The 24,678-nt window shown below is 39.3% G+C and overlaps 1 protein-coding gene across 1 annotated transcript in view; it reads right to left on the bottom strand.

The window, feature by feature from the left end:
* hcrtr2 (hypocretin (orexin) receptor 2) overlaps positions 1–24,678 on the bottom strand; it is a gene marked incomplete at both ends in the record, with an annotated part of 84,220 nt that overhangs the window by 3,416 nt on the left and 56,126 nt on the right. Inside the window, 3 exons of the mRNA XM_079842204.1 lie at positions 5,314–5,435; positions 15,186–15,406; positions 18,617–18,732. Coding sequence (XP_079698330.1) covers positions 5,314–5,435; positions 15,186–15,406; positions 18,617–18,732 — 459 coding nt within the window. The remainder of the gene's footprint in view (positions 1–5,313; positions 5,436–15,185; positions 15,407–18,616; positions 18,733–24,678) is intronic.

Genomic DNA, 24,678 nt, shown 5'->3' with positions numbered 1-24,678 from the left:
AAATTATGCAGGGTCTCTCATCACGTCACTTTACCACATGACAGCAGCAAGCAGGCTCCTGATTGGTTAATGCGACGCAAATTGACACCAAAGTAAAAATGTTTCAACTTGGGCGTCAGACGCGAATTCGCTTCCAACGCATGAATGCACAAAAAGCACCACTCGCGTGTAGTGCACGTATCACGCAATATGCTCAATTCGCGTCCAATTCGCGCCGCTGGGAGCATCTGTTGCGCCGCAGGACCTCCAGACACGCGTCTACGCGCCTTTCCATTGACTTAACATTGATATCACTCGCTCCTGACGCTCTATTCGCGTTTGGTGTGAACACAGCATAAGATACTGGCTGCAGTTCACATAACAGCCACCGGTGGCGCTAACAACAAGGGTTCTGAGTTCTACATATAGCTCCTTTAACAAACATTTCAATAATCCATTTAAACCCACATTTTTTTCACAAATAATGGAGCACATGTATTTTACTCTTTAGAGAGCCAAATGAAACTACATGCACTTTCCGAAACAACATTGACACCAGGGGCCAGATTTACTAAACAGGGCAAATTAGCATGAGAGTGCCATCCCAAAAAAAGCACAGATGGGAGTGGAAAGTTCTGCACGTGATCTACTAAAAAACACAGACGCAGCTGGATCATTTCCATAATGACCAACGCAATCTACCAAGAGCAGCGCAAATTAGTGTCTGGTTTAAGACATGCTTTTGAGCATTAAATAATGGCTCAAACACCAGTAAATTGACGAGCGCAAATCAAAGTAAATCAGCTTGCGTGATTCATTTAAACACTCTCCACTCATAAATACTGCACCTGAAAGGGAAACTCCTACAAATGCATATGCAATAAGATCAGCAGCAAAAATAACCCTGTCCACAGCTTTTCAGCGCTAATTCTTCACTGCGTGTCCTTAGTAAACCCTGACAGTAGTTTTTAACGCCAAAAGAGTGTTTGCACTGGTGCAAGATGTTAGTAAATCTGGCACCAGGTCTCTTATAATATTTACACAGAGAGGTTCCCAGAGAGAACAGAAGCAGTCATTGTATTTGCTTTTCCAAAAATAAAACTTAAGGAGTGTGTGCTGTGGATTAAACGGTCTCATGCGTCATTCCCAAATACAAGGTATTGTCACTATGTGCTCAAAAATGATGGGAGTTCCCTTACGCCTTACATCTTACTATCAACAGCGAGTGTTGAGTAAGGCGCACGAAATATTAGGAGATCGCACACACCCGTTGCATTTGGACTTTTAGTGGATGCCCCTGGGGCAACGTTTAAGGACAATTAGATGTTCTACAAATCATTATACATTTACTTTTGTGCCTGACGCACTTCGTTAACAAATTTGCCTGATTATTATTATGATTTTTTTTCTGGGTTTTGTGTTTTGAGTATTTCAATGTATATGGGTCAAGTGTTATATGTGAAGCACTATGAGAGCCTAAACTAACTGCCCCAAGGGGATAAATAAAGCTCTAAACTAAACTAAAATGAACATGTAGAACTTCAGTAACACCCACACTTGTTCCAGTGTAAACTAATGTTACTAAACAAAGGTTATTTTATCTACATTCACAACTGTGACCAGTGACAGGTTTACCTGTGTGCAATGCGTATATGAGCCAGAGCAAACCACAGACTATTACTTGTGTGTAGATGCTGATTTTAGTGGTTTCCTTTATGCTTTACAACATCCATCATCTTTCAGAAAGGCAAACTAAAATCCCCTAGGGCCCTATCATACACCTGGCGCAATGTCAGGCAAGTGTTTTTTGCTAGTTTCAGCCTGACACAGTTCGCTTTTTCACGTTGTTTAAATATCAAATGCACTGCTCATCTGTTCACCCATGGGCGTCTGGTCTGAACACCAGGTGTGATCAGGAGCATTGTTGGAGCGTTGCTATTGTGAGGAACTGAAAACCACTGACCACTGACCAACACAAACCTGCTCTAAAGTCAATAGTGCAGTATTTTTGTGTTATTTAAGGGTGTTTTAGAAATATGTGCCTATAGCGGAGCACAACGCGTATACACTGTTTATTACACACACACATTTAAATATTAAAAATAAAAGGATTCCTCTCTGGAGAAGTGCTCAGTCTTTCCGCTCACATGTAAATAGCGAATCCACCGATATATCGATATAGCGAAATTGGCTTTTAAAGGGAAAGGGAGATGAGACTCTGATTGGTTTATTGCACGTTACACCCAAAACACACCCATGACTCATTAAGAGACGAGGCACAACCCTTTTGGATCATGTGACATACGTGCTGAACCGCTTTCCTCTCGTTAAACTAGCAAATGTGGATTCAGACATGCCCTAAGAGCACTAAATCATTAAAATAGGGCCCTAGTCTTGTGTTTACACACACTGTAAAAAAAACATGTGCTGCCTTAAAGTTAAGTTTAGTCAACACAAATGTCACTTAGTACAACTTCACATTTCAAGTTGGCTAAACTTGGCAACATGCACACTTGAAACAACATTTTTTTATAGTGCATGTAAAAGTGACAGTGTTTTATATACTCTTAAGGTCCTTTCACACTGGAAGCGATTTTGACGTACAAATAATTTGTGCGATGGTTTTATTTTTTGATCAGCTGTTTGCAGTGTTGGGGAAAGTTACTTTGAAATGTAATGCATTACAATATTGAGTTACTCCATTAAAAAGTAACTAATTACGTTTCTTAGTTTGGGGCAGTCGTGGCCTAATGGTTAGAGAGTCGGACTTGTAACCGGCAGGAATTGTCGCTGGGGGGAGTGAATAACCAGCGCCCTCCTCCACCCTCAATACCACGACTGAGGTGAGACCCTTGAGCAAGGCACCGAACCCGCAACTGCTCCCCCGGGCGCCGCAGCAATATGCTGCCCACTGCTCCGGGTGTGTGTTCACTACTGTGTGTGTGCACTTGGATGGGTTAAATGCAGAGCACAAATTCCAAGTATGGGTGACCATACTTGGCCACACGTCACTTCAATAATAGTTACTTTTTAAGAAAAGTAATGCGTTACGTTACTTTTGCGTTACTTTTTCTCACCTGGGCTGGACTTGTTTGCTTTTGTATTTTTTATAACAAAAAAAGTTATATTTTTGGCCAAATGTAAAGACCCTTTCACACCAAAATTGAAATAACAAGCCTCAGGCTGAAGGAAATGCAAATTCACACGTGTACAGTAGAGGGCGCAGCTCACACAAACCTTTTAGCTGTGCTGCTATTCTGGATAACTGAAGAATAGGACGCTGGAGAAAGCAGTTTTTGCTTTTTTTAACAATTTTGGCTTATAGTTTAACTGAATCATCGAAGGTCAGCAGCAAGCACACTTGTCAATAAAGTGAGATTAAATGCATAAAAATATTTGTTTTATTTCAAATTTGGAGGTTTGCATATTCTGATTATGCATTTAAACGATTTTATCCATTTTGAGGACTACTGAATCTTATTTGTGCAAGTGAGATTAGTAAACACATGCTCACATTTAGTCTAGAACTACAATAACCCTCATTTTTACACACAAGGCCTCTGCACTTATGATTTTTCTCAACATTGGGACAAGAGAGCTGTCAGTCAATAAATGGGAGAGCAAAGTAACTTGCGTTACTTATTTGAAAAAGTAATTTTTTGGTAACTTTTAAAAGTAATGCGTTTCATTACTAGTTACTTGAAAAAGTAATCTGATTACATAACTCAAGTTACTTGTAATGCGTTACCTCAACACTGGCTGTTTGTGTAATGAGTGCTTCCACGCCGAACGCGAATGTGCTGTGGCGAAGAAACGTTAATTTTTTTCGGTTTCAATGCTGATTTTTTTAAACTCTCGCAGTGACAGAAAAGGCTTAACCAATCACATACACGGAAACAAAGGTGAGGAAATGTCCAGTTGATGTCATTAGCTATTCAATCAACATTAACCTTTGCCAGGTATCGCATTCTCATGAGATTTCAGCTGTAGTTGTGTTTGCCCACTGTAGGCTACAGACAACCATAACATCACCTTTTGAGTTAAAACTCGTTGATTTTTTTCTAAACCTTGTGTCCGCGACTATGGAAAGTGAATGTGTTTCGTCAGTACGACTGTGGCACTTAAATGTTTACATTGGGACTCAACTGGAAACAGTTGCTCCGGATCGATCGGTTCCTGAAGTGTGTGTGTCTCGTCAGATGCGCTGCTACTGTCTCTGGAGGAGCTCCTCAAATTGTCCCACGGACATTTGAAAGTAAGTGCAGAACCAGCCATGATAAAGTTTTAGCTCCTGTATTAGCATACTCCCCTTCAGACTCTCTGTTCTTTTAAATAAAATGAGAAGCTCGTCTTCACTGGATGATGAAGTGTCCGTGTTTTCTCAGCTGTCGCCGCGAATGTTTGGAAATGTTGGAGCTCTGAAACGTCACAGACGTCGCAAATTCGTGTCGAGGCTTTTGACGCGAACTATTCACACATGAAATATTCTCTTTTCCGCTTCGCTTTTTCGTTACGCATCCGGTGTGAAAGGGCCTTTCGAAAAAAATTGCACAAAATTATACCTTTAGGAGTACAAAAGCTTGCCACTGGGGCATAACCCTTGTAGCTTATTTACCCCTAAAATGTACATAGTAGTGCCTCAAGGGTACATATTACAACTCTAAGGTACCAAAATGCACCTTTTAGGGCTAGATAAGGTACAAAGATGTCCTTCTAATGGCTATTGTACCATAAAGATACCACTTTTGCACTTTTTCTGTCAGTGTATGTTATATTCTGCTTTAAATAAAACTTCATCTGCTCTTTTTAGAACTTTCAAATTCAAAATGGTGGTCCCCATGTGACTGGAGGAATTAATTCATGTTCAGTAGGTGCACTGAATCCTCCAAACTGCTCTAGATGATGTCAAAACCATCCTTGAAATGACCAGTAATGATGTACTCAACGCTATCAAAGCCGCACCCCGGCGCACAAAGAGAATATTGCAATGCTAATGAAGAAATTATTAGTGTGCCTGTTCGGAATGAAAAGGTGCGGGATGTTTCCGGAGGGCAAGAGGCATTTGAAAGCTTTGAAGTCTTGTGTGTGTGTTTGCAGGCAAAGGGAATGAAATGTGCGATGGCTTAATGTGACCAGCAGATGGAGGAAACGGCATGCGGCGCAGTGGTTCTGAACTCTGGTCATCTTTATATCTCTCTGATACGACACGCCCGGATCAGTTCACGCAGCTAACAAGATGATGATTTGCATCTGCCGTGTAAAGAAGGAGGACACTCGGTCTCCAGAAGCAGAATTGAAGACCTCTGATGTAGCTGAAAGCTGTGAAATACCCACCACTGAGGAAATTGTAGATAATTGGATTGGCGGCACTGTTGGCGTATATAAGCCAGTGTGAGAAGGTGAACCAGGCATAGACAGTCTCTCTGTTGTCTGTGTTCTTAAAAGCGCCAAATACCCTGCAGATAAAACACAATGCATCCATCAAAAACAGAACATTTTGAATAAATGAAGCAATTGTTTCAAATATTCCCTGGTATTTTATTGGCAGCCTCTGTTCAGCTCAATACATGCAGTCTGCAAAGCGCCTTAAACGGGTGAGGGGGAAATACTTATCCAGGGCAATGCTGTTTAACTGACTTATCGACAAAATAATATCATTTATTTCAAAATGAAAACATCAAGTGAAGTCAAAGAACAATCACATTTGAACCATGAATGGTGTTAAATCTAAATGAATTGTTTAAATAAAGTGAAAAGTAGGGGCACAACCGAACGCTTTTTGACTTTCTCAGTTTGTGTAAATCCACTTGGGGTTCAGAGTATTTATTTTTCCCACATTAATTTCCCACATGTCTAGTGCAATTATGTGGTTTTGTTTCATTAATACAGTGTATACTTTTTTCTTGATTTACCCCAAAAGAAGTGAAATAACAACATGCCTCATTGGTGGGGTACATTATAACATGACCATATGACATGTTATCTGATAAAATAAAATAAAAATATCCAAGACAAACTAAAATATTTTTTTAATAAAATACAATTATTAACTTTTTTAAATAAAATAATGACTTTTTTAATCATTAAAAATATACACATTTTTGAGTTTGACAACAAACACATCGCTAAATACAGCTATAAAGCATAATTAAAAACAATAATAATGAATAACTTCTGAACATTGATTCTCAGTCTTTATTCACCCTTTGCTCATGGTTTCTCAAAAGAATTCATAAAAGTATAGAATAGCGTAGTTCTAATAGGGGCTCAATGTAAAGCGCAGCTAGTAAACACACTTAGTTTCGTCATCCTGGCATGTGTTGAAAGTGTTAAACCATGTGTGTTACAACTAACCCGCGTTAGGTTGTGCCCCGCGCTCCCCTAATAACATTATCTCTATATTAGTGCTGTCAAATTGATTAATCACTATTTAATCGCATCCAAAATAAACATTTATTAATGTACATTACATACACTGAACAAAATTATAAACGCATAAACTTTTGTTTTTGCCCCCATTTTTCATGAGCTGAACTCAAAGACTTTTTCCATGTACACAAAAGGCCTATTTCTCTCAAATATTGTTCACAAATCTGTCTAAATCTGTTTTAGTGAGCACTTCTCCTTTGCTGAGATAATCCATCCACCTCACAGGTGTGGCATATCAAGAAGCGTATTAGACAGCATGATTATTACCATTTTGTTCAGTGTATATTAACATATATATTATAGATGTATATTATGTATATTAACTAGGGCCGGGCAAATTAACGCGTTAACGTGGGTGATTCATTTTTTCAGTTTAACGCATTCAAAATATTTAACGCAATTAACGCAGCGTCCGTTTTTACATTCATTTTTGCCTAGCGTTACATTATATGATCTTATTCATGTAAATGCTTTTAAACAAGACACAAGTGAACGCGCTGTATGTCAGTGTCCTGTCTGTGTGGGTGCGTCTGTCAGCTCATTGAGAAACCCTGACACACACACACACACACACACACGACGCACAGACGGACTCGCGTCAGTTTCGTGCACACACTGAGTTCTCTTTTACTCTTGAACAAACAATAACCAAAAACACAGAGTATTTTGCCTAAACGCCAGTTTTGTCGAGTATTCTCATATTAGGAGTCTTAAATGAGTTAAAAATATCACAGAACAACGGGAACAGAGACAAGTGTAGCTTTAATGATGATTAATCTATATTTCATTTATTATTTATGCAGTTAAGAAAGGTGTTTGATAACTATTACATTTCTGTACCGGTCAAACATGGGTAAATATAACATTTATTATAAAGGGTTTATGTAAAGATTGTTTTAAGATAAATTAAATTAAAAGTTGTTTTTTTAAAGCCTAATACATGTTGAAATTGGTATCTTTCAGTTATACTGTAATGTAACGTCATTAATGTTTCATAGAGACATTAGCATCAGTGATACTGGCCTTCATTCATAAAAACATGCCATTACAACGCATATTTAAAATATGCCGTCTTTAAATTGTTTCTACATTAATTTGGAGAGTAACTGAAATGAATACAATATCAAAATATTAAAAACTTGCGATTAATTACAGAAAAAATTCGATTAATTTATTGATTTTTTTTTTTATCGGTTCCCAGCATTTATATTAACTCAAATGCATGTATATATTTAGGAAAATGTGTTATATTCATATATAAAATATTTATATTTATGATATCAATTATATAAATATATATACAGTATATACAAAGTCACCTCTGCTTGGACTTTGTTTTAATTTGCACCATTTTCCCCTGCCTTGTTTGGCAGAGTCTTCATCTCTGTCAGCTGTGTATCGTTAATCACCTTCATTTGCACCTGTTCCCTTGTTTCTGTTCATTGTTTTCAGGTCTCGTTGATGTTTGTATGTGTGTTACGTTCCTCTCTTCCTCTGTGGATTTATTAAAGGCTACATTAATATCTTCATCTTCGTGTTTGTGTGTATTATACCAGCACAATCTGTGACTATATAAATGAATGATGGATATTGGCAACCTGGCAAAGACTGAGCTTCACGTCTTCCCTGCTAATTCGACTCTACAACACGACTTCACCATCCAGCTAGGTTCATCCTTGATTACCCCTTCAGGGTCGGTCAGAAATCTTGGAGTAATCTTTGATGACCAGCTGTCCTTCAAAGTCCACATTTCAAAGACCGTTCGCTCATGCAGGTTCGCGCTGCACAACATTGTTCCTTACAGAGCATGCAACACAGCTTCTCGTCCAAGCCCTGGTCATTTCTAGGCTTGACTACTGCAATGCGCTTCTGACTGGACTTCCATCGTGTGCAATCAAAACGCTTCAAATGGTTCAAAAGGACCCACGTCACACCTCTCTTCATCTCTCTGCACTGGCTACCACTCGCTACTCAAGTTCAAGGCATTGACGCTTGCTTTTGCTCATGAGTGACGGCTTGTGTTACCATCACAGAGAGAGATGAAATCCCTTTCCAGAACATTTACATTCACCGTTCCCTGTTGGTGGAACGATCTTCCCAACGCCATCCGGAAGGCAGAATCACTGACAACATTCAAAAGACAGCTGAAAACTCACCTCTTCCGCGAGCATTTCATTTTATCTTCTATAAAAAATTAAAAAAAATATGTCTTTTTTCTCTATTTTCCTCTATCCCTTCCCTGTTCTAGCTTAGGCTACTCTGAGTAATGTCCAAAACTTAGTATTTCAGGCACTTTTTGCATTTCTTCGCCTCTTCATGACGGATCGCTTCCTGTATTCCTCAGTTGTAAGTCGCTTTGGATAAAAGCGTCTGCTAAATGAATAAATGTAAATGAATGTGTCACAATCACCAGTGAGAGTGCCCTGTGATTTCCACCAGAGGGCATGCCACCCCGGACTGTCACTCCATCAAAGACTACATCATGGGCGTCACTAGGCCCTTTTTAGAGGGGCTACATCCCCCCCAAACTTCTGCCCAGCCCCCCTAAAAATGTGTGATTAACCTTTATAACATATGAAACTGGTGGGAGGCTTCGGTTTCGGTTTTGATCTGAGCCTCATTGGTCTGCCAATGTCAAAATATTTGAGAAAACCAATCAAATCAGAGTAGGCGGGCTTTATGCTCACACAGAAGCTCCTGAGGCTGAGCGCAAATTTTAGCAGCAGGACTCGACATCAAGTGCAAGATATGTAGCTAAACTAAACGTTTCATATTTGACAGCTGCTTCTTTGAATCAGAAATGTTACACAAATGACAAAAACATTCAGGCAAATTCAATAAACGTTTGTCTAATTTCGCCATTTTGAATTGAAATAGGCCTAATATTAACAAAGCCGTTTTCTTCAGATTAGGTATAAGACTAATGCATGTGTGAATATTGTAAATTAATATAATTCTATTTGTAGCATTCAGTAAACAAAAAAGCTCTTTTTCAGCTTGTATTGGGCATAAGGTTAGTAATGAATGTGTGCATATTGTGAATTAATTGAATACATTTAGTTACCTAGCTCTTCTGGTAGCCTTCAGTATATTAACGTGTCTACGAAAATGATTCATAAAACATATAAATATCAGTTAAACATATGTTTACTGTCTTCACTGACGAAAATGGAAAAACTTTATCAGTCATATCTGCCCACTGACATGGTTTTCAAGTAATTGTTCTCTAATTTTTTGACGGTCAGAACATTTTAAAATGCACATATGTCGAACCCCCCTAACTACCTCACATCTGGGATCTCAGTGATTACAAACCTGCCTACATTGTATGATTAAGGTATGTACAATATGGTCATGCAGAATAAGGCATTAACATTTGCTTTGTAAGTAATAATAAACAGCCAATATCCTAATATGCATACTAATAAGCTTCTAGTTAATAGTGTTAATTGGACCCTAAACTAAAGTGTTACCATTTTTTTTTTCATACCCTCACTGAGGGCTGAGCCCCCAAAAATGAAAATCCTAGAATCGCCCCTGGACTACATTACCCATAATACTCTCTGCCCGGACTCATCATCCCTGATTACATCCACATGTGTCTCATTACCCTGTTCACCTCACCTTATAGAAGCCTGGCCATCTCAGTCACTCATTGTGAAGTCTTGTTTTGTTCACACAATAGGCCTTTTGCATTTCTGAGCGTTTTCCCTGGTTTCTTGCGTTTGGATTTCTTGCCTGTCTCTCCTGTCTTGTTTGCCTGATTGGACGGATTACCTGTTATGACCTCTTGCCTGTTTGTTGACTACGAGTGTGGATTACCCTTTAAAATAAAGCTGCATTTGGATCCTCAACCTTCTCTCTCAGAGCAGTACATTACAGAACAAGTGTGTGTGTGTATGTGTATATATATATGACTAAATAACTTTTGTAGCTTTAATAAGGATTAATCTATATTTAATTCATAATTTATGCAGTGCAGACTGTTTGATAACTATTTAATTTCTGTATCTTATATTTCCTGTTAGACCGGTACAGGTAAATATTACATTTATTATGGGTTTATGTGAGGATTGTTTTAAGTTCACATAAATTAAAAGTGGTTATATTTTTGAAGCCTAATAAATGGTAAAACATTGATAGCTTTCAATTACACTGTAATGTTGAATGGCTATAATTAATATCTAAAATTGAGGGAAAAATCAATTATATCCAGACATCAGTATCAGTGATACTGGCCTTATAAAGATGATATTACAACAAGTATTTAAAATAACTGTATTTATGTATTTTTCTACATTAACTTGGAGATTAACTGTGAAATTATTACATTATTAAAAACGTAAGTGTTTTTAATTGTGATTAATCACAAAAAAATTTGCAATTAATCTAGTTCATTGTTTTAATTGATCGACAGCACTAGATCGTGGGTTTGATCCCAGGGAACGCATGTGCTCATAAAGTGTATATGCTCTATAAATCACGGGTAGGTTTGGGGGTGGGGTGTGTGTAGTTTGTTTTTTAGGATGATTTTTGCTAAATGGTGTTAAAAAGTCCACACAGCATTTAAATGAACACATATTTTGATTGGTAACGATTCATTTCATGACGACAGACGTAACACAACACTGTCATTATTTTTACACCAGCTAGAGGGCGCATGACTTTAAAGCGTAAATAAAGGTTGTAATAATGTGCTTGAAAAACGACCTATAGAGTCGGCATTTTAGTCTAGGACTAGCCCTATTCTCTGTACGGGTAACCGCCCCATAGTCAACAGAATGTGTCAAAGGTTATGTGTTGACAAGTGTTAACAAGATTATGATTATCTATGTTGGATTGCACCTATACATCTGACAGCCACACAGCAAAGCCCTGGTAAACACCCAGAACACCCTTGGGCAATGATAGACAAGCACCATTTACATTTTATTCAATGTAAAATTCCAGTTATAAATTATTTTTGTGGGTGAAATAAAGACAGGGAGACTCTTTAGAATCTTTTAAAACAGTACTACATACAATTTCATTACAGATTAGTGGGTTTGAACTCCGGCTACAAAGAGACACATAATTAACAGATATAATCTCAGCAGTGTCTCATGCCTTAAAGAACGCCTCACATTACTCATATTCATAATCATTACTACCACACATTCTTTTAAGATTATATTACTTTTATTTATTTTTTACGATGACAGAATATTTTCTGTTTAGTTAAACCCAATGCCAAACATTGCAAGACAGGATACACATTATCCTAAAGAGTTAAGTCATATACATACACTGATCAGGCATAACACTATGACCTTATATTGTGTTGGTCCCCCTGTTGAGGCATGGACTCCACTAGACCCCTGAAGGTGTGCTGTGGTATCTGGCACCAAGATGCTAGCAGCAGATCCTTTAAATCCTGTAAGTTGTGAGGTGCGGCCTCCATGGATCGGACTTGTTTGTTCGGCTCATCCCACAGATGCTCGATTGGATTGAGATCTGGGGAAGTTAGAGGGCAAGTCGACACCTCAAACCATTCCTGAAGCATTTGTGCTTTGTGGCGGCGCATTATCTGCTGAAAGAGCCACAGCCACCAGGGAATACCGTTTCCATGAAAGGCTGGACATGGGCTCAACAATGCTTAGGTAGGTGGGACGTGTCAAAGTAACATCCACATGATGGAGGACCCAAGGTTTCCCAGCAGAACATTGCCCAAAGCATCACTGCCTCCGCCGCCACGCCTTCTTCCCATAATGCACCTGGTGCCATGTGTTCCCCAGGTGAGCCACGCACACACACCCGGCCATCCACGAGATGTAGAAGAACACGTGATCATCAGACCAGGCCACCTTCTTCCATTGCTCTGTGGTCCAGTTCTGATGCTCACGTGCCACTGTTGGTGCTTTGGGCGGGGTCAGGGGTCAGGGGTCAGCATGGGCACTGGTCAGTGGCTGTGCCGCCCCATACACAACAAACTGAGATGCTCTGTGTATTCTGACCCCTTTCTATCAGAACCAGCATTAACTTCTTGAGCAGTTTGAGCTCCAGTAGTTCGTCTGTTTGATCGGCCCACACGGGCCAGCCTTCGTCTCCACACGTGCATCAATGAGCCTCGGCCGCCCATGACCCTGTGGCCGGTTCTCCACTGGTCCTCCATGACCCTGTGGCCGGTTCTCCACTGTTCCTTCATGACCCTGTGGCCGGTTCTCCACTGGTCCTTCATGACCCTGTGGCCGGTTCTCCACTGGTCCTTCATGACCCTGTGGCCGGTTCTCCACTGGTCCTTCATGACCCTGTGGCCGGTTCTCCACTGGTCCTCCATGACCCTGTGGCCGGTTCTCCACTGGTCCTTCATGACCCTGTGGCCGGTTCTCCACTGGTCCTTCATGACCCTGTGGCCGGTTCTCCACTGGTCCTTCATGACCCTTTGGCCGGTTCTCCACTGGTCCTCCATGACCCTGTGGCCGGTTCTCCACTGGTCCTCCATGACCCTGTGGCCGGTTCTCCACTGGTCCTCCATGACCCTGTGGCCGGTTCTCCACTGGTCCTCCATGACCCTGTGGCCGGTTCTCCACTGGTCCTCCATGACCCTGTGGCCGGTTCTCCACTGGTCCTCCATGACCCTGTGTCCGGTTCTCCACTGGTCCTTCATGACCCTGTGGCCGGTTCTCCACTGGTCCTTAATGACCCTGTGGCCGGTTCTCCACTGGTCCTCCATGACCCTGTGGCCGGTTCTCCACTGGTCCTCCATGACCCTGTGGCCGGTTCTCCACTGGTCCTTCATGACCCTGTGGCCGGTTCTCCACTGGTCCTTCATGACCCTGTGGCCGGTTCTCCACTGGTCCTTCATGACCCTGTGGCCGGTTCTCCACTGGTCCTTCATGACCCTGTGGCCGGTTCTCCACTGGTCCTCCATGACCCTGTGGCCGGTTCTCCACTGGTCCTCCATGACCCTGTGGCCGGTTCTCCACTGGTCCTCCATGACCCTGTGGCCGGTTCTCCACTGGTCCTCCATGACCCTGTGGCCGGTTCTCCACTGGTCCTCCATGACCCTGTGTCCGGTTCTCCACTGGTCCTTCATGACCCTGTGGCCGGTTCTCCACTGGTCCTTCATGACCCTGTGGCCGGTTCTCCACTGGTCCTCCATGACCCTGTGGCCGGTTCTCCACTGGTCCTCCATGACCCTGTGGCCGGTTCTCCACTGGTCCTTCATGACCCTGTGGCCGGTTCTCCACTGGTCCTTCATGACCCTGTGGCCGGTTCTCCACTGGTCCTTCATGACCCTGTGGCCGGTTCTCCACTGGTCCTTCATGACCCTGTGGCCGGTTCTCCACTGGTCCTCCATGACCCTGTGGCCGGTTCTCCACTGGTCCTCCATGACCCTGTGGCCGGTTCTCCACTGGTCCTCCATGACCCTGTGGCCGGTTCTCCACTGGTCCTCCATGACCCTGTGGCCGGTTCTCCACTGGTCCTCCATGACCCTGTGGCCGGTTCTCCACTGGTCCTCCATGACCCTGTGGCCGGTTCTCCACTGGTCCTCCATGACCCTGTGTCCGGTTCTCCACTGGTCCTTCATGACCCTGTGGCCGGTTCTCCACTGGTCCTTCATGACCCTGTGGCCGGTTCTCCACTGGTCCTTCATGACCCTGTGGCCGGTTCTCCACTGGTCCTCCATGACCCTGTGGCCGGTTCTCCACTGGTCCTCCATGACCCTGTGGCCGGTTCTCCACTGGTCCTTCATGACCCTGTGGCCGGTTCTCCACTGGTCCTTCATGACCCTGTGGCCGGTTCTCCACTGGTCCTCCATGACCCTGTGGCCGGTTCTCCACTGGTCCTTCATGACCCTGTGGCCGGTTCTCCACTGTTCCTTCATGACCCTGTGGCCGGTTCTCCACTGGTCCTTCATGACCCTGTGGCCGGTTCTCCACTGTTCCTTCATGACCCTGTGGCCGGTTCTCCACTGGTCCTCCATGACCCTGTGGCCGGTTCTCCACTGTTCCTTCCTTGGAGCACTTTTGATAGAGACTGACCACTGCAGACCGGGAACACCCCACAAGAGCTGCAGTTTTGGAGATGCTCTGACCCAGCCGTCACAATCTGGCCCTTGTCAAACTCGCTCAAATATACAGTATATATGACTTAACTCTGTAGGATAACGTGTATCCAGTCTATATTGGTTTGTTCAAATATTTTGTGAATGAAACCTAGGACAGTTTTTACCCAAAAATTAAAGGAAAAAGAAAAAGTATTTGAATAAAGAAAATGAAGCCAATTTTAGGATCATTCATTCATTCTCATTTTGACATTATTTTAATGACCAGCAATTACACTTTATATTAAGTGTCTGTAATCTGAAATCCACACACCTTAAATGGTTGCACTTTATTTTACAGTACATTTCCTTAAAAATGAATCGCATGCGCTGGCGCGCTAATTTTGACAGCACTAATTATTAGGTGTGTATAACTCATAGCAGCGTGCCTTTAATTATGATGATATAACAACTATTTTTAAAAATGAAAATCTAATGTGGATCACTTTTGAGAATAAAGAGAATCATAACCCTCTTAAAAAGTCATGAATTCGTATTAGAATGACATCCCAATGCAAAAGAAAACCTTAATGGTCCTAAAAATAAGTTCATGCAAAATATAATCTCCTGATTTTAAACTTTATCAAGACATGTTCTTGACAGGCATTGTGAGAGTCACACACAGAGACAGAGGAGGCGTAGGCACACACACACAGACACACACTACCTGTGCAAGTGTCGCAGTTCTTACCTCTTCATGATGTTGAGCACACTGATGGGCAGGTAACAGAGCGCAAACACAAACAGCACCACCATCAGCATGCGCGCCGTCTTCCGTCGGGCTTTCACCTGCTTGATCTCCGCTGAGACGGTGCTGGTTCTCACCTTCACCGATTCTCCCGATCCTACAGCGTGGGCTGAACACTGCAGAGACTTCCACTTCCTCTGGAGCACCGATGTGGTCCCAGGAATCTGCTCGGGATGAAGCACTGGGAGTTATGGGGCAATTCACAATGCACAAGCAAAGGATAACACTTCATAATAACTGCACGCTATGAAGCATTAGTTAAGCATTAGTAAATAGTTAATTCATCATTTATAAAGCATTAACCTGTTAACTGTCACCCCCCTTTTTGAAAATATACATGAAGATGCACTATCCAAACCTAAATGGTTGCAATTCAAGAATGCTTTGGAATATAGACATAAGTTTGGTCTCATTTTAAAGAAGACAGTCAGCAGATTATGGCTCAAGTGGAATAAGGTTATGAAAGTTTAAATTTACTGTAAATCAAATAAACTGTACTAAATATTTTATATAAAATATATATGTTACAAAATAATTTGTACTCTAAAATTACTATCATATCAAAGCCAAATGTCTAACCAATTTGTGTTCCAAATTTGAAGTTGATATCACAAAAATTGAATTTCCCATGAGATTTTGTTACCCTAACCCTAACCCACCGGGTGTCATTGAAATTCCATAGACTTTTTTTATGCAATCTCCTGTAACAAATGTATGTATTTTTGTCCAAATATTTTACAAAACAGTTGGCAGATATAGAACCGTGAGACTCAGACCTTTCCAACGATGTGTTTTGTCAAGATTAGAACAATTTTTTATTATAAAGTTTTTTAAATAAATGTTGTAATATGAAACATGACGACGCCCACTAGGGGAGGAGCCTCTAGAAGAATTTAGAGTACCGTTTCCATGGTAACGCAAAATCCGATTTCAAAACGGTTTCCACAGGATGAATCTTGAGTTCGTAAGCTTTCAAATGATATGTAGCTTGTCAACATTAGATCAGGATAAATATAGGATATAATTGTTTTAAACATGCAGTGGCAAATGGGCCCACCGGTGGGCCAGTGACAGTTAACAGACATGAATTTATGAATTATGTTTATAAAAACATGCTTTATTCTTGATTTATAATCTATAATGTGTTTATTACGTGTATTTTCATTTTCATCTGTATTCACATTTTTCATATTAATGATCAATTTATCATTTCTAAATTAAGTATTTCATTATTTACAACCCAGTTATTTAGGAGTCGTCAGTGCTTCATCTGATCATTTAGAAATATTAAGTAAATGATTCATAAACTATTTAAATGTACATTTATACATTTTATTAGTTAGACACTGGATTACAGGAGTGCCAAAATACAACAAATATATTTTTTATAAAACAATAATAATATAATAAAATATTTTAGAGTGTCAAAACTACCTCATTACTAACTTTTAAACATTATAGATCAGCAGTGCAGCTTTTAAATCTCCTTTGTAAAAGCTTTGAGGCATACGATATGCAAACTTGTTTACGCCACAGAATAAAAAAAGATATTTGCGTCTAGTTTTATCTCACAATTCTGACTCTAAATCTTGCAATTCTGACTTTATAACTATTACAAATAATTGCAAGATGTAAACTCACATTTGTGAGATAAAAAGTCACAATTATCTTTTAAACTGTTTTATTCTCTGACGGAAACAAACTTCCATAATAAATCCTCCTCACTTTAGATGAGCTCACAGAAATAGCTAACTTGAACTAATGTTTCATAACTACATGAATTAATCATGAACTACAGTAGGAATACATGTTAATAAAGCATTTATTAACACACTGAGTAACTGTTACTATATGTCTAAATAATAATATGTATAAATGTAGATTTAAATAGTTTATTAATCATTTACTTACACTTTCTAAATGATCTGATGAACCACTGACAACTCCTAAATAACTGTTTGAAAATAATGAAATACTTAATTTAGAAATTATTAATAAAGTATGAAAATACAATTATTAAACACATCATAGATTAGCGTATAAATCAAGAATAAAGCATTTGCATTTATTTATCTTTGTTCATGTTAATTTCAACATTTACTAATGCATCTTGCTAACATTAGTAAATGCACTGTGAACATGAACAAACCATGAACAGCTGGATTTTTATGAACTAACGTTAACAAAGATGAATAAATACAGTAACAAATGTACTGCTCATGGTTAGTTCATGTTAACTAATGCATTAACTAATGTTAACTAACACAACCTTATTGTAAAGTGTTACCGCTGTATTTATAAACTGCATATTAATGTCTATTAATGCTTTATAAACGATGAAATAACTGTTTACTAATGCTTGACTAATGATTCATAGCGTGCAGTTATTATACAGTGATACCAAGTAAAGACTTAGGATTTGTGTACGTTTTAAAAAATGATTGTCGTTTTAACTATACACTATAAAATAGGTACATTTATAATAAGCACTTTAGGATGTCTATGCATAGGAATTTTTAAACATGAATCTTAAACAATTATACACTTTTTATCTTTTTACGTCTGTTTGGTATTATGTTTGCTTTTTGTAAATAATAATTGTTTTGTTTTTTATACAAACACTAAGGGAACATTTAATTTTGCAAAAATGATCGAAATGTTACTTATGAAAGTTCTCTGAACATCTGAAACTATTTGAAAAACATAAAAAACACATTCCATAAATAGTGTATAGGTAATGTTTTTCTGTTAACTTTTTGAGAACATTATGAAACACCAGATAACGTTGAACGAGCGTTCTATTAACGTTCCTGGAAAAAAAAATTTGCTCATAACTTTGAGACAACCTTGCCAGAACGTTCTGAGAAGGTTTCCTGTTAGCTGGGTCATTAGTTAATGATAAGTTCCCTTACTATATGTGACCCTGGAGCACAAAACCAGTCATGTGTCTTTTCCTGTGTCTATTAAGTAAAGATCATAATGAAGATGTAGATACTTTGTAAATTTCCTACCGTAAATATATCAATAATGTGTTATTAGTAGTAATATGCATTGCTAAGGACTTCATTTGGATAACTTTAAAGGAGATTTTCCCTCAGATTCCAGATTTTCTAATAGTCGTATCTGGTCAAATATTGTCCTATCCTAACAAAACCATACATCAATGGAAAGCTTATTTATTCAGCTTTCAGATGTAAAAATCTCAATTTCAAAAATTGTTCCCTAATGACTGGTTTTGTGGTCCAGAGTCACATATATGCGGGGGAAAGCTGTGATAGAAGCTCACTACGCTTTGGAAAAGGGCCAGAATTTACAGAAACATATTGTCATAAACAGTTGGGCTTAACTACGACGTGTCACGAATGCTTACATACCTGTTGACACCAGAGTTTATGACAGATCTGAATGTATGCCAGGACCATCAAACACAATGGAGCAAAATAAGTGACAATAAAGAAGCAGGTGTGGTAGACTTTAGGGTAGATTTCATCTGCAGAGGAGAGAATCAATTGCACAATCAGTCAGATGCACATGACTTTCTGAAAAGTAAAAGCAGAAGGGAGCTATTAGATGAAGTAAAGGAGTTATTAGGGATGATGGACATTTGAGCTGACCAATCACCTTCCATGATTTTGACTTGTACTTAATTACTTCCCCTTTTTTGAACATTCTACAAATCGATCTTATTAAACCTTTTCACATGGATTTTTTGAAATGTTTTTACTCATTTCAATATAGTGTTCCTCAAACCTAATTTCATCCATTGCTTAAAAAATATGAGAAGGCACGCTCATTTCACTTCACAAAGGCCTTCATGGTAAATGAATATATGAATTACATTAATGCAAGTCAGAGCGGAAGAGATTGTATCAGGTTCCTTTGATATAAAGGAATAGTTCATCCATGGGACCTGAGGCTTTCAAACTGAAATAAATTATCTATATATAATGTCATAATCATAAAGGCAGTCCATATAGCCTATTTCAAGTCGTCTGAAGCTTGTTATTCTGGTTTCTGTTTTTAGAAAATGTCATTCATTCTAAATGTAAAACATGTATAATTACTGAAAATGTTTGGGGAATGTTAACAACAAACAAATGCATGACTCCACATATTTTCAGGGAACTTAAAGTGCTTTTCAGATATTTAATTTCATGCCGTGTGTAATACAGCAGCTGTTTGTGAACGTCTTTAAATATCAAAGTGCAGATAAATTGAGTTTTTGTCTCCTAAAAGAAAAAAAATCGATTCTGAACTGCAGAAACAAGCCGTCAGAGATTCCAGTCTCACTTCCTGTTAATAATATAGCCAAAGGTCATTGGCTGCTGGCGAACAATGTCAACTTTGCCCCGCCCTCAAACACTGTAGTTGTATCTGAGACTGGAGGAGAAGACATTTGCTGCACTTCAAAAGAATGAGACTCAAGCTAGAATTTACCTATCGGTAAGCAGTAATGAAAAAAGTAATGAAACTTCACTTTGTCCTCAGCCTAAGCGATTTGCCAGGGAACAAATTCTAGATCCATGAGACTAAAGATCGGCCGTTACATACAAGACGAATTATAGCTGGAGACACTACAGGACATCAGAGCCAGCGGCAGACGGCAGAAGGACTGGCCGAGGAAAGGCTGCTCTCGCCGGGGTTAATGAGCGCTGAGCGCCGCTGATCCACTGGAGCTTACAACTCCAAAAACACCAGATAAAATGTTCAAATAGGCACTCTCTTTATAAATAAACCACATATTTGGGCTTTAAACAACTACATTATCGCCTGAAAAAGTCTTAAAACTATGTTTTGTCACAGATTAACAGTAAAAGACGTGTAAACACAGCCCATGTCAGCCATTTCACAACGAGATGAGCCGCTGGCAGAAGCCCCTCCCATGAGGCGAATTCACGTCTGTTGTGAAGTGAATGTCACGCGCGAATGAAGCGAATTTCACATGAATTACATGCGTCATTCGCGTCCGGTGTGAACGCTATCGAATGGATCAGCGGCGCTCAGCGCTCGTTAACCCCGGTGAGAGCAGCCTTTCCTCGGCCAGTCCTTCTGCCGTCTGCCGCTGGCTCTGATGTCCTGTAGTGTCTCCAGCTATAATTCGTCTTGTGTAGATGTAACGGCCGATCTTTGGTCTCATGGATCTATAATTTGTTCCCTGGCAACTCGTTTAGGCTGAGGGCAAAGTGAATTTTCATTACTTTTTTATTTTTAGGCAATAACTTTACGTTACCGTTGTAGCCGACTAGCGCTGACTTTGAATGTTTGACTGAATTGTTTGCTTTATTTCATGTATAGCTTATTATACCTTTTACTTATACTTTTGTATTATTGATCAAACATAAACTTGCATTTAACAAAAAGAGACTGGGTTGTGTTTCATGTCATTTAATGTTATCACAGTGATAATCATATTGTCTGAACCAGATATTAATATACAGATTTTCTCCTTATTGTTGTCACTACTAGAGCAAGATCCTGATTGGTTAACGCGGCGCGAATATTCGCCAAAGTTCTGATTTTTCAACTCGGGGCGATACGCTCAATTCACGCCAATCGGGTCATTCGCACGAATCGCACCGCAGAATGTCTATTCGCGTCTTTGCATTGACTTAACATGTAAATCACTCGCGCAAATCGCGTCATTCGCATCCGGTGTGAACGCACCATTACAATGACAGCTGTCAGTGTGAAAACCTTGTCCCAAGTTGTTTTTGGACACAGAATGTAGTGGACCCTGTCCGAATGATAGCCAAACTTAACTGATGGTTTATGAAGTTTATTACATCGTTTTTCACTCCAAAAAAACAAAGCAGAAGTGCAAATCAACGTCTCATTCACAAACGCTCTCTCTCTCCGTTGCATTATCATTACATACACAGCAAATTATACAAAAACACTCATACAACTACTAACAGTAAACAAACATATACAGACCGTGTGCCTGTTCAGGGGTGCTAATAAACTGTACATTTTGTATCTGAAAACAACTCAGATAAACTGCTAGCTCTCCCTTTCATTACCCATAGACCATAATACCCATCAAAATAGAAGTCCTCCTTAGTAAGACAGATAATGTAGACCTTAAACATGGCTAAACTCACAGAAATATAAAAAATATATACTAACTTTAATCGTAACTTAATGAGAGTATGACCACCAGAAAATCCTCTCAGGATAGCTGGAATCAGTTTTACAGTATCCCAGGCACATCCTTTTACCATTTTTGTAGCATAAACACCATCAAACCGATGAGAGCTTCGGATCTTCCAATGTTTCTCCATGGCGCTGAAACCTAAAGATGTCCGAGTTCCAGTCCCAGCGCAACTGATACTCAACTGCCATTGGCTCATCTGTGTTCGATGGGTGGGGCTTACAGATAGGTCAATTGATACTGATAAACCGTCATTCCTCTTCATATAAATGTATATCAAGACCAATCAGAGCAGAGTAGACCAATCACTGGGCCGTCTGACCAATCAGACACACAATAATTTGTTATATTTAACAAATACTCTTTAACCTTCTTCCTCTGCTCTCTTTTTTTCTTATCAGTGCCAAAGAGACTCAAATAACTCTGTCGTTTTTTATTATTCAGGCAATAGGTGTTATACATCATTATAATCTGTTAAGTTTCTTTTTTTTGTGTACAGTCACAATAAAAACAAAATATTTAGCTTTTCGTAAAATAAAGAAAACAAACATGATGCGCGATCTGCAGCCTCTCTGTCAAAGACGTTCATTCAGATAGTCTTCAGAAAATGACCTCTAGCTTAGTGAATACTTGTCTCACAAACATGAGACATATGAATAAGAAGAGCATTTTTTGGTCTCTCAGTCACACTGAAGCTTGTTCATTATGCAGCTCATTATGTGGGCTATTATGTTCTTTTGTCCTCTCAGGTGATCTCCAGCATTATTCATGTGAATGAGTAGGCGCAATGATTCTCTCATCAGTTTGAAGCAAAACTCTCGCCAAATACACACATTATTCAAAAGTCTTGTGGACACGTATCTCTTGTGTGTTTTGAGGCCTTAATTATCATTTTTTTAATTGTTTTCTCAAAAACCGCGCATAAACATTTTTCTCTCAAAAATACAAGCATGTACATACATGTTGCTCACATATTATGGTAGCCCAGTTTGTGCTGAATACAGTGTAATTACACTTTTGCCATTAATGTGTTTATAAGCAACTGAAAAAATCACAAATGTCAGAGCATGTCAAAACTTCTAAAGGGCCCCAAAACAGCTCAGACTCCTAGGGGTTAAGACCCACTCTGTGAGGTTCGTAAACCATCACCCGAAAGAGCAGAACGGGGCTCAGTTACCAGGGCTACCATCTGATACGACTGTTCTGTTAATTGGTCCAAAAATATGTAGCCATGTAAAAAAGCAAAGGTCATAGGAAAGACGCATTAAGCCCGAAAAAAAATGACTTCTCTGTATTCATTTATGGACAAACTGTTCTATAAATGAACAAAAAAAAAATGAATTAACATTTCTTAGAATTAATAAATAATCAATACTGAGTGTTCGCTGGGCAAACTGATTAATTGATTGATATATTAAACTACACCAAATTAATCGGATTAACTGATCCAAATATTCATAATTAATTATAACAAGTTATGGTTAATTATTCATATTTCCTTTGAGCTAATTCGCAGCACACAGCAGAGTAGGCTCGCAGAAAAAAGGGGTTTAATCTTCGAACGAACCCTTTTCAGACTCTTTGAAAATTGAGATGATGTGCAATTTCAGAGTATCGTGTGAAACTCGTGTTTTTTGACCTTGATTGCAAGTAAACCTGTTGTAGGAGACTCCAAAACAACATTAGGAGACTTTAAAATAGCATAATAGGGAATTCATTGAAACTGAATGAAAAATAAAACAGCGTTACACATTTCTTCTTTTGTGTTTAGAGAAAGGAAAGGTTGGAGCAAAATGAGAGTAAATAATCAGCATAAAAAAAATAAAAACGCATGAAAATAAGCGACAGAACACAAGGGAAGGCATGGGGTTTGTCAGCAATTTTGAGCGATGACAGATAAAAGAAGTGTGTCATTCAGAGAAATACATTTCTCATTTCCAGGAAAAGCTGCAAATGAGAAGATATGATTACAAACAGTAAGTGAATCATCTCTCTATTGTCACAGAACCTGTTAGACACTTGAGACACTGTTATTATCTCTGAGAATGGGCTCGCTGAATATAAAAATAAGCAATCATTTCCTGTGTGTGCTGTGAAAGCAGGAACAGTTAAGAGCTCTTGGAAGTCTTATCACCAAATTATCCTTCCCACTTCATCAAACATCCTATGGAGAGTGACAAATCTCTTCAGAAGCATCTCATGCTGTTTAGATTGACGGAGCAGGTTTATAATATTTAGCAGAGCTGCGTTTTTATCACTGTAATGTTTACAACCCTAGGGAGAATGTTATAAAGTGGTATTCTAGAAGGAAATGACAACAAGACCATTTAGCAAACGCGATTGAATTTATTATGATTGACATCTCCTCCGAGCGCGGAGATTTGTTCAAGCACCTGTGGCTAAATCCAAGCCCATGATCTGCAGTGGCAGCACGACTTCACAAAGGGCCAGAAATTGCTTTGGCTGTCAGCATCACGACAGATTCGATTCAATACGGCCTACGGAGAGAGCTTCCAAAAAAAGTGACAGAACATCAAAATCTTTGGGGAGTCGGAGAATTATTGAGAAGACTCTTTTAAGAGACTTTTAATGTCGGCAGCTCCCAGAGGAGCAAAGATGTTTGCTTGAGATCTACTTTTGATTTCACTTTAATCTCATATTTATAGTGCTGAGGAATATACAATGAGCTGAAATCAAATTTGGCATCGTTGAACTGGCTAAATGTATTTATTCAATGGGATTGAATTAATATGAATATATATATATTGTTATGAATTATATTGAGCACAGCAAGACGCCTCAGTGCCCAGCGCACACATTATTTAATAATAATTATACAAAACTTCCCTGCACTTTAATTAAACGTAACTTAAAAGTTAAACCCCACATTAGTGTGCTTGTAAAAAGTGAAACAATGTTTTAATAACATATCGAGAATATGATGCACATATTTTTACCAGATTTGTTTAAAAAATGTTATTGTTTAGATGTGACTTAAAGCCTAAATCTCTTCACAAGACTTGGATTAATCCACTCAATGGAGGAACAGAAACATCTCAGTTTTCATAAAAAAAATACACAGTGTCTATTTACACCAAGATTTTCCAATTTCAAATGTACATCGACTGAAACAAGGCATGTCGGAATCTGTGACGGAGCAGGCGAGAGCCAATGAGCGTTTGATATCACTGCTGTAAAACACGTCGTAACACTTCTTGAGGACGTGATTCTTTCATTTGAATTCATAATAACGAGCGATGGATTTGACGTTGCAGTCGCTGCTGA

The sequence above is a fragment of the Gobio gobio genome (assembly GCF_949357685.1).
Source record: "Gobio gobio genome assembly, chromosome: 18".
NCBI classification, from domain to species: Eukaryota; Metazoa; Chordata; class Actinopteri; order Cypriniformes; family Gobionidae; genus Gobio; species Gobio gobio.
This window is presented reverse-complemented; position numbering and strand designations above follow the sequence as displayed.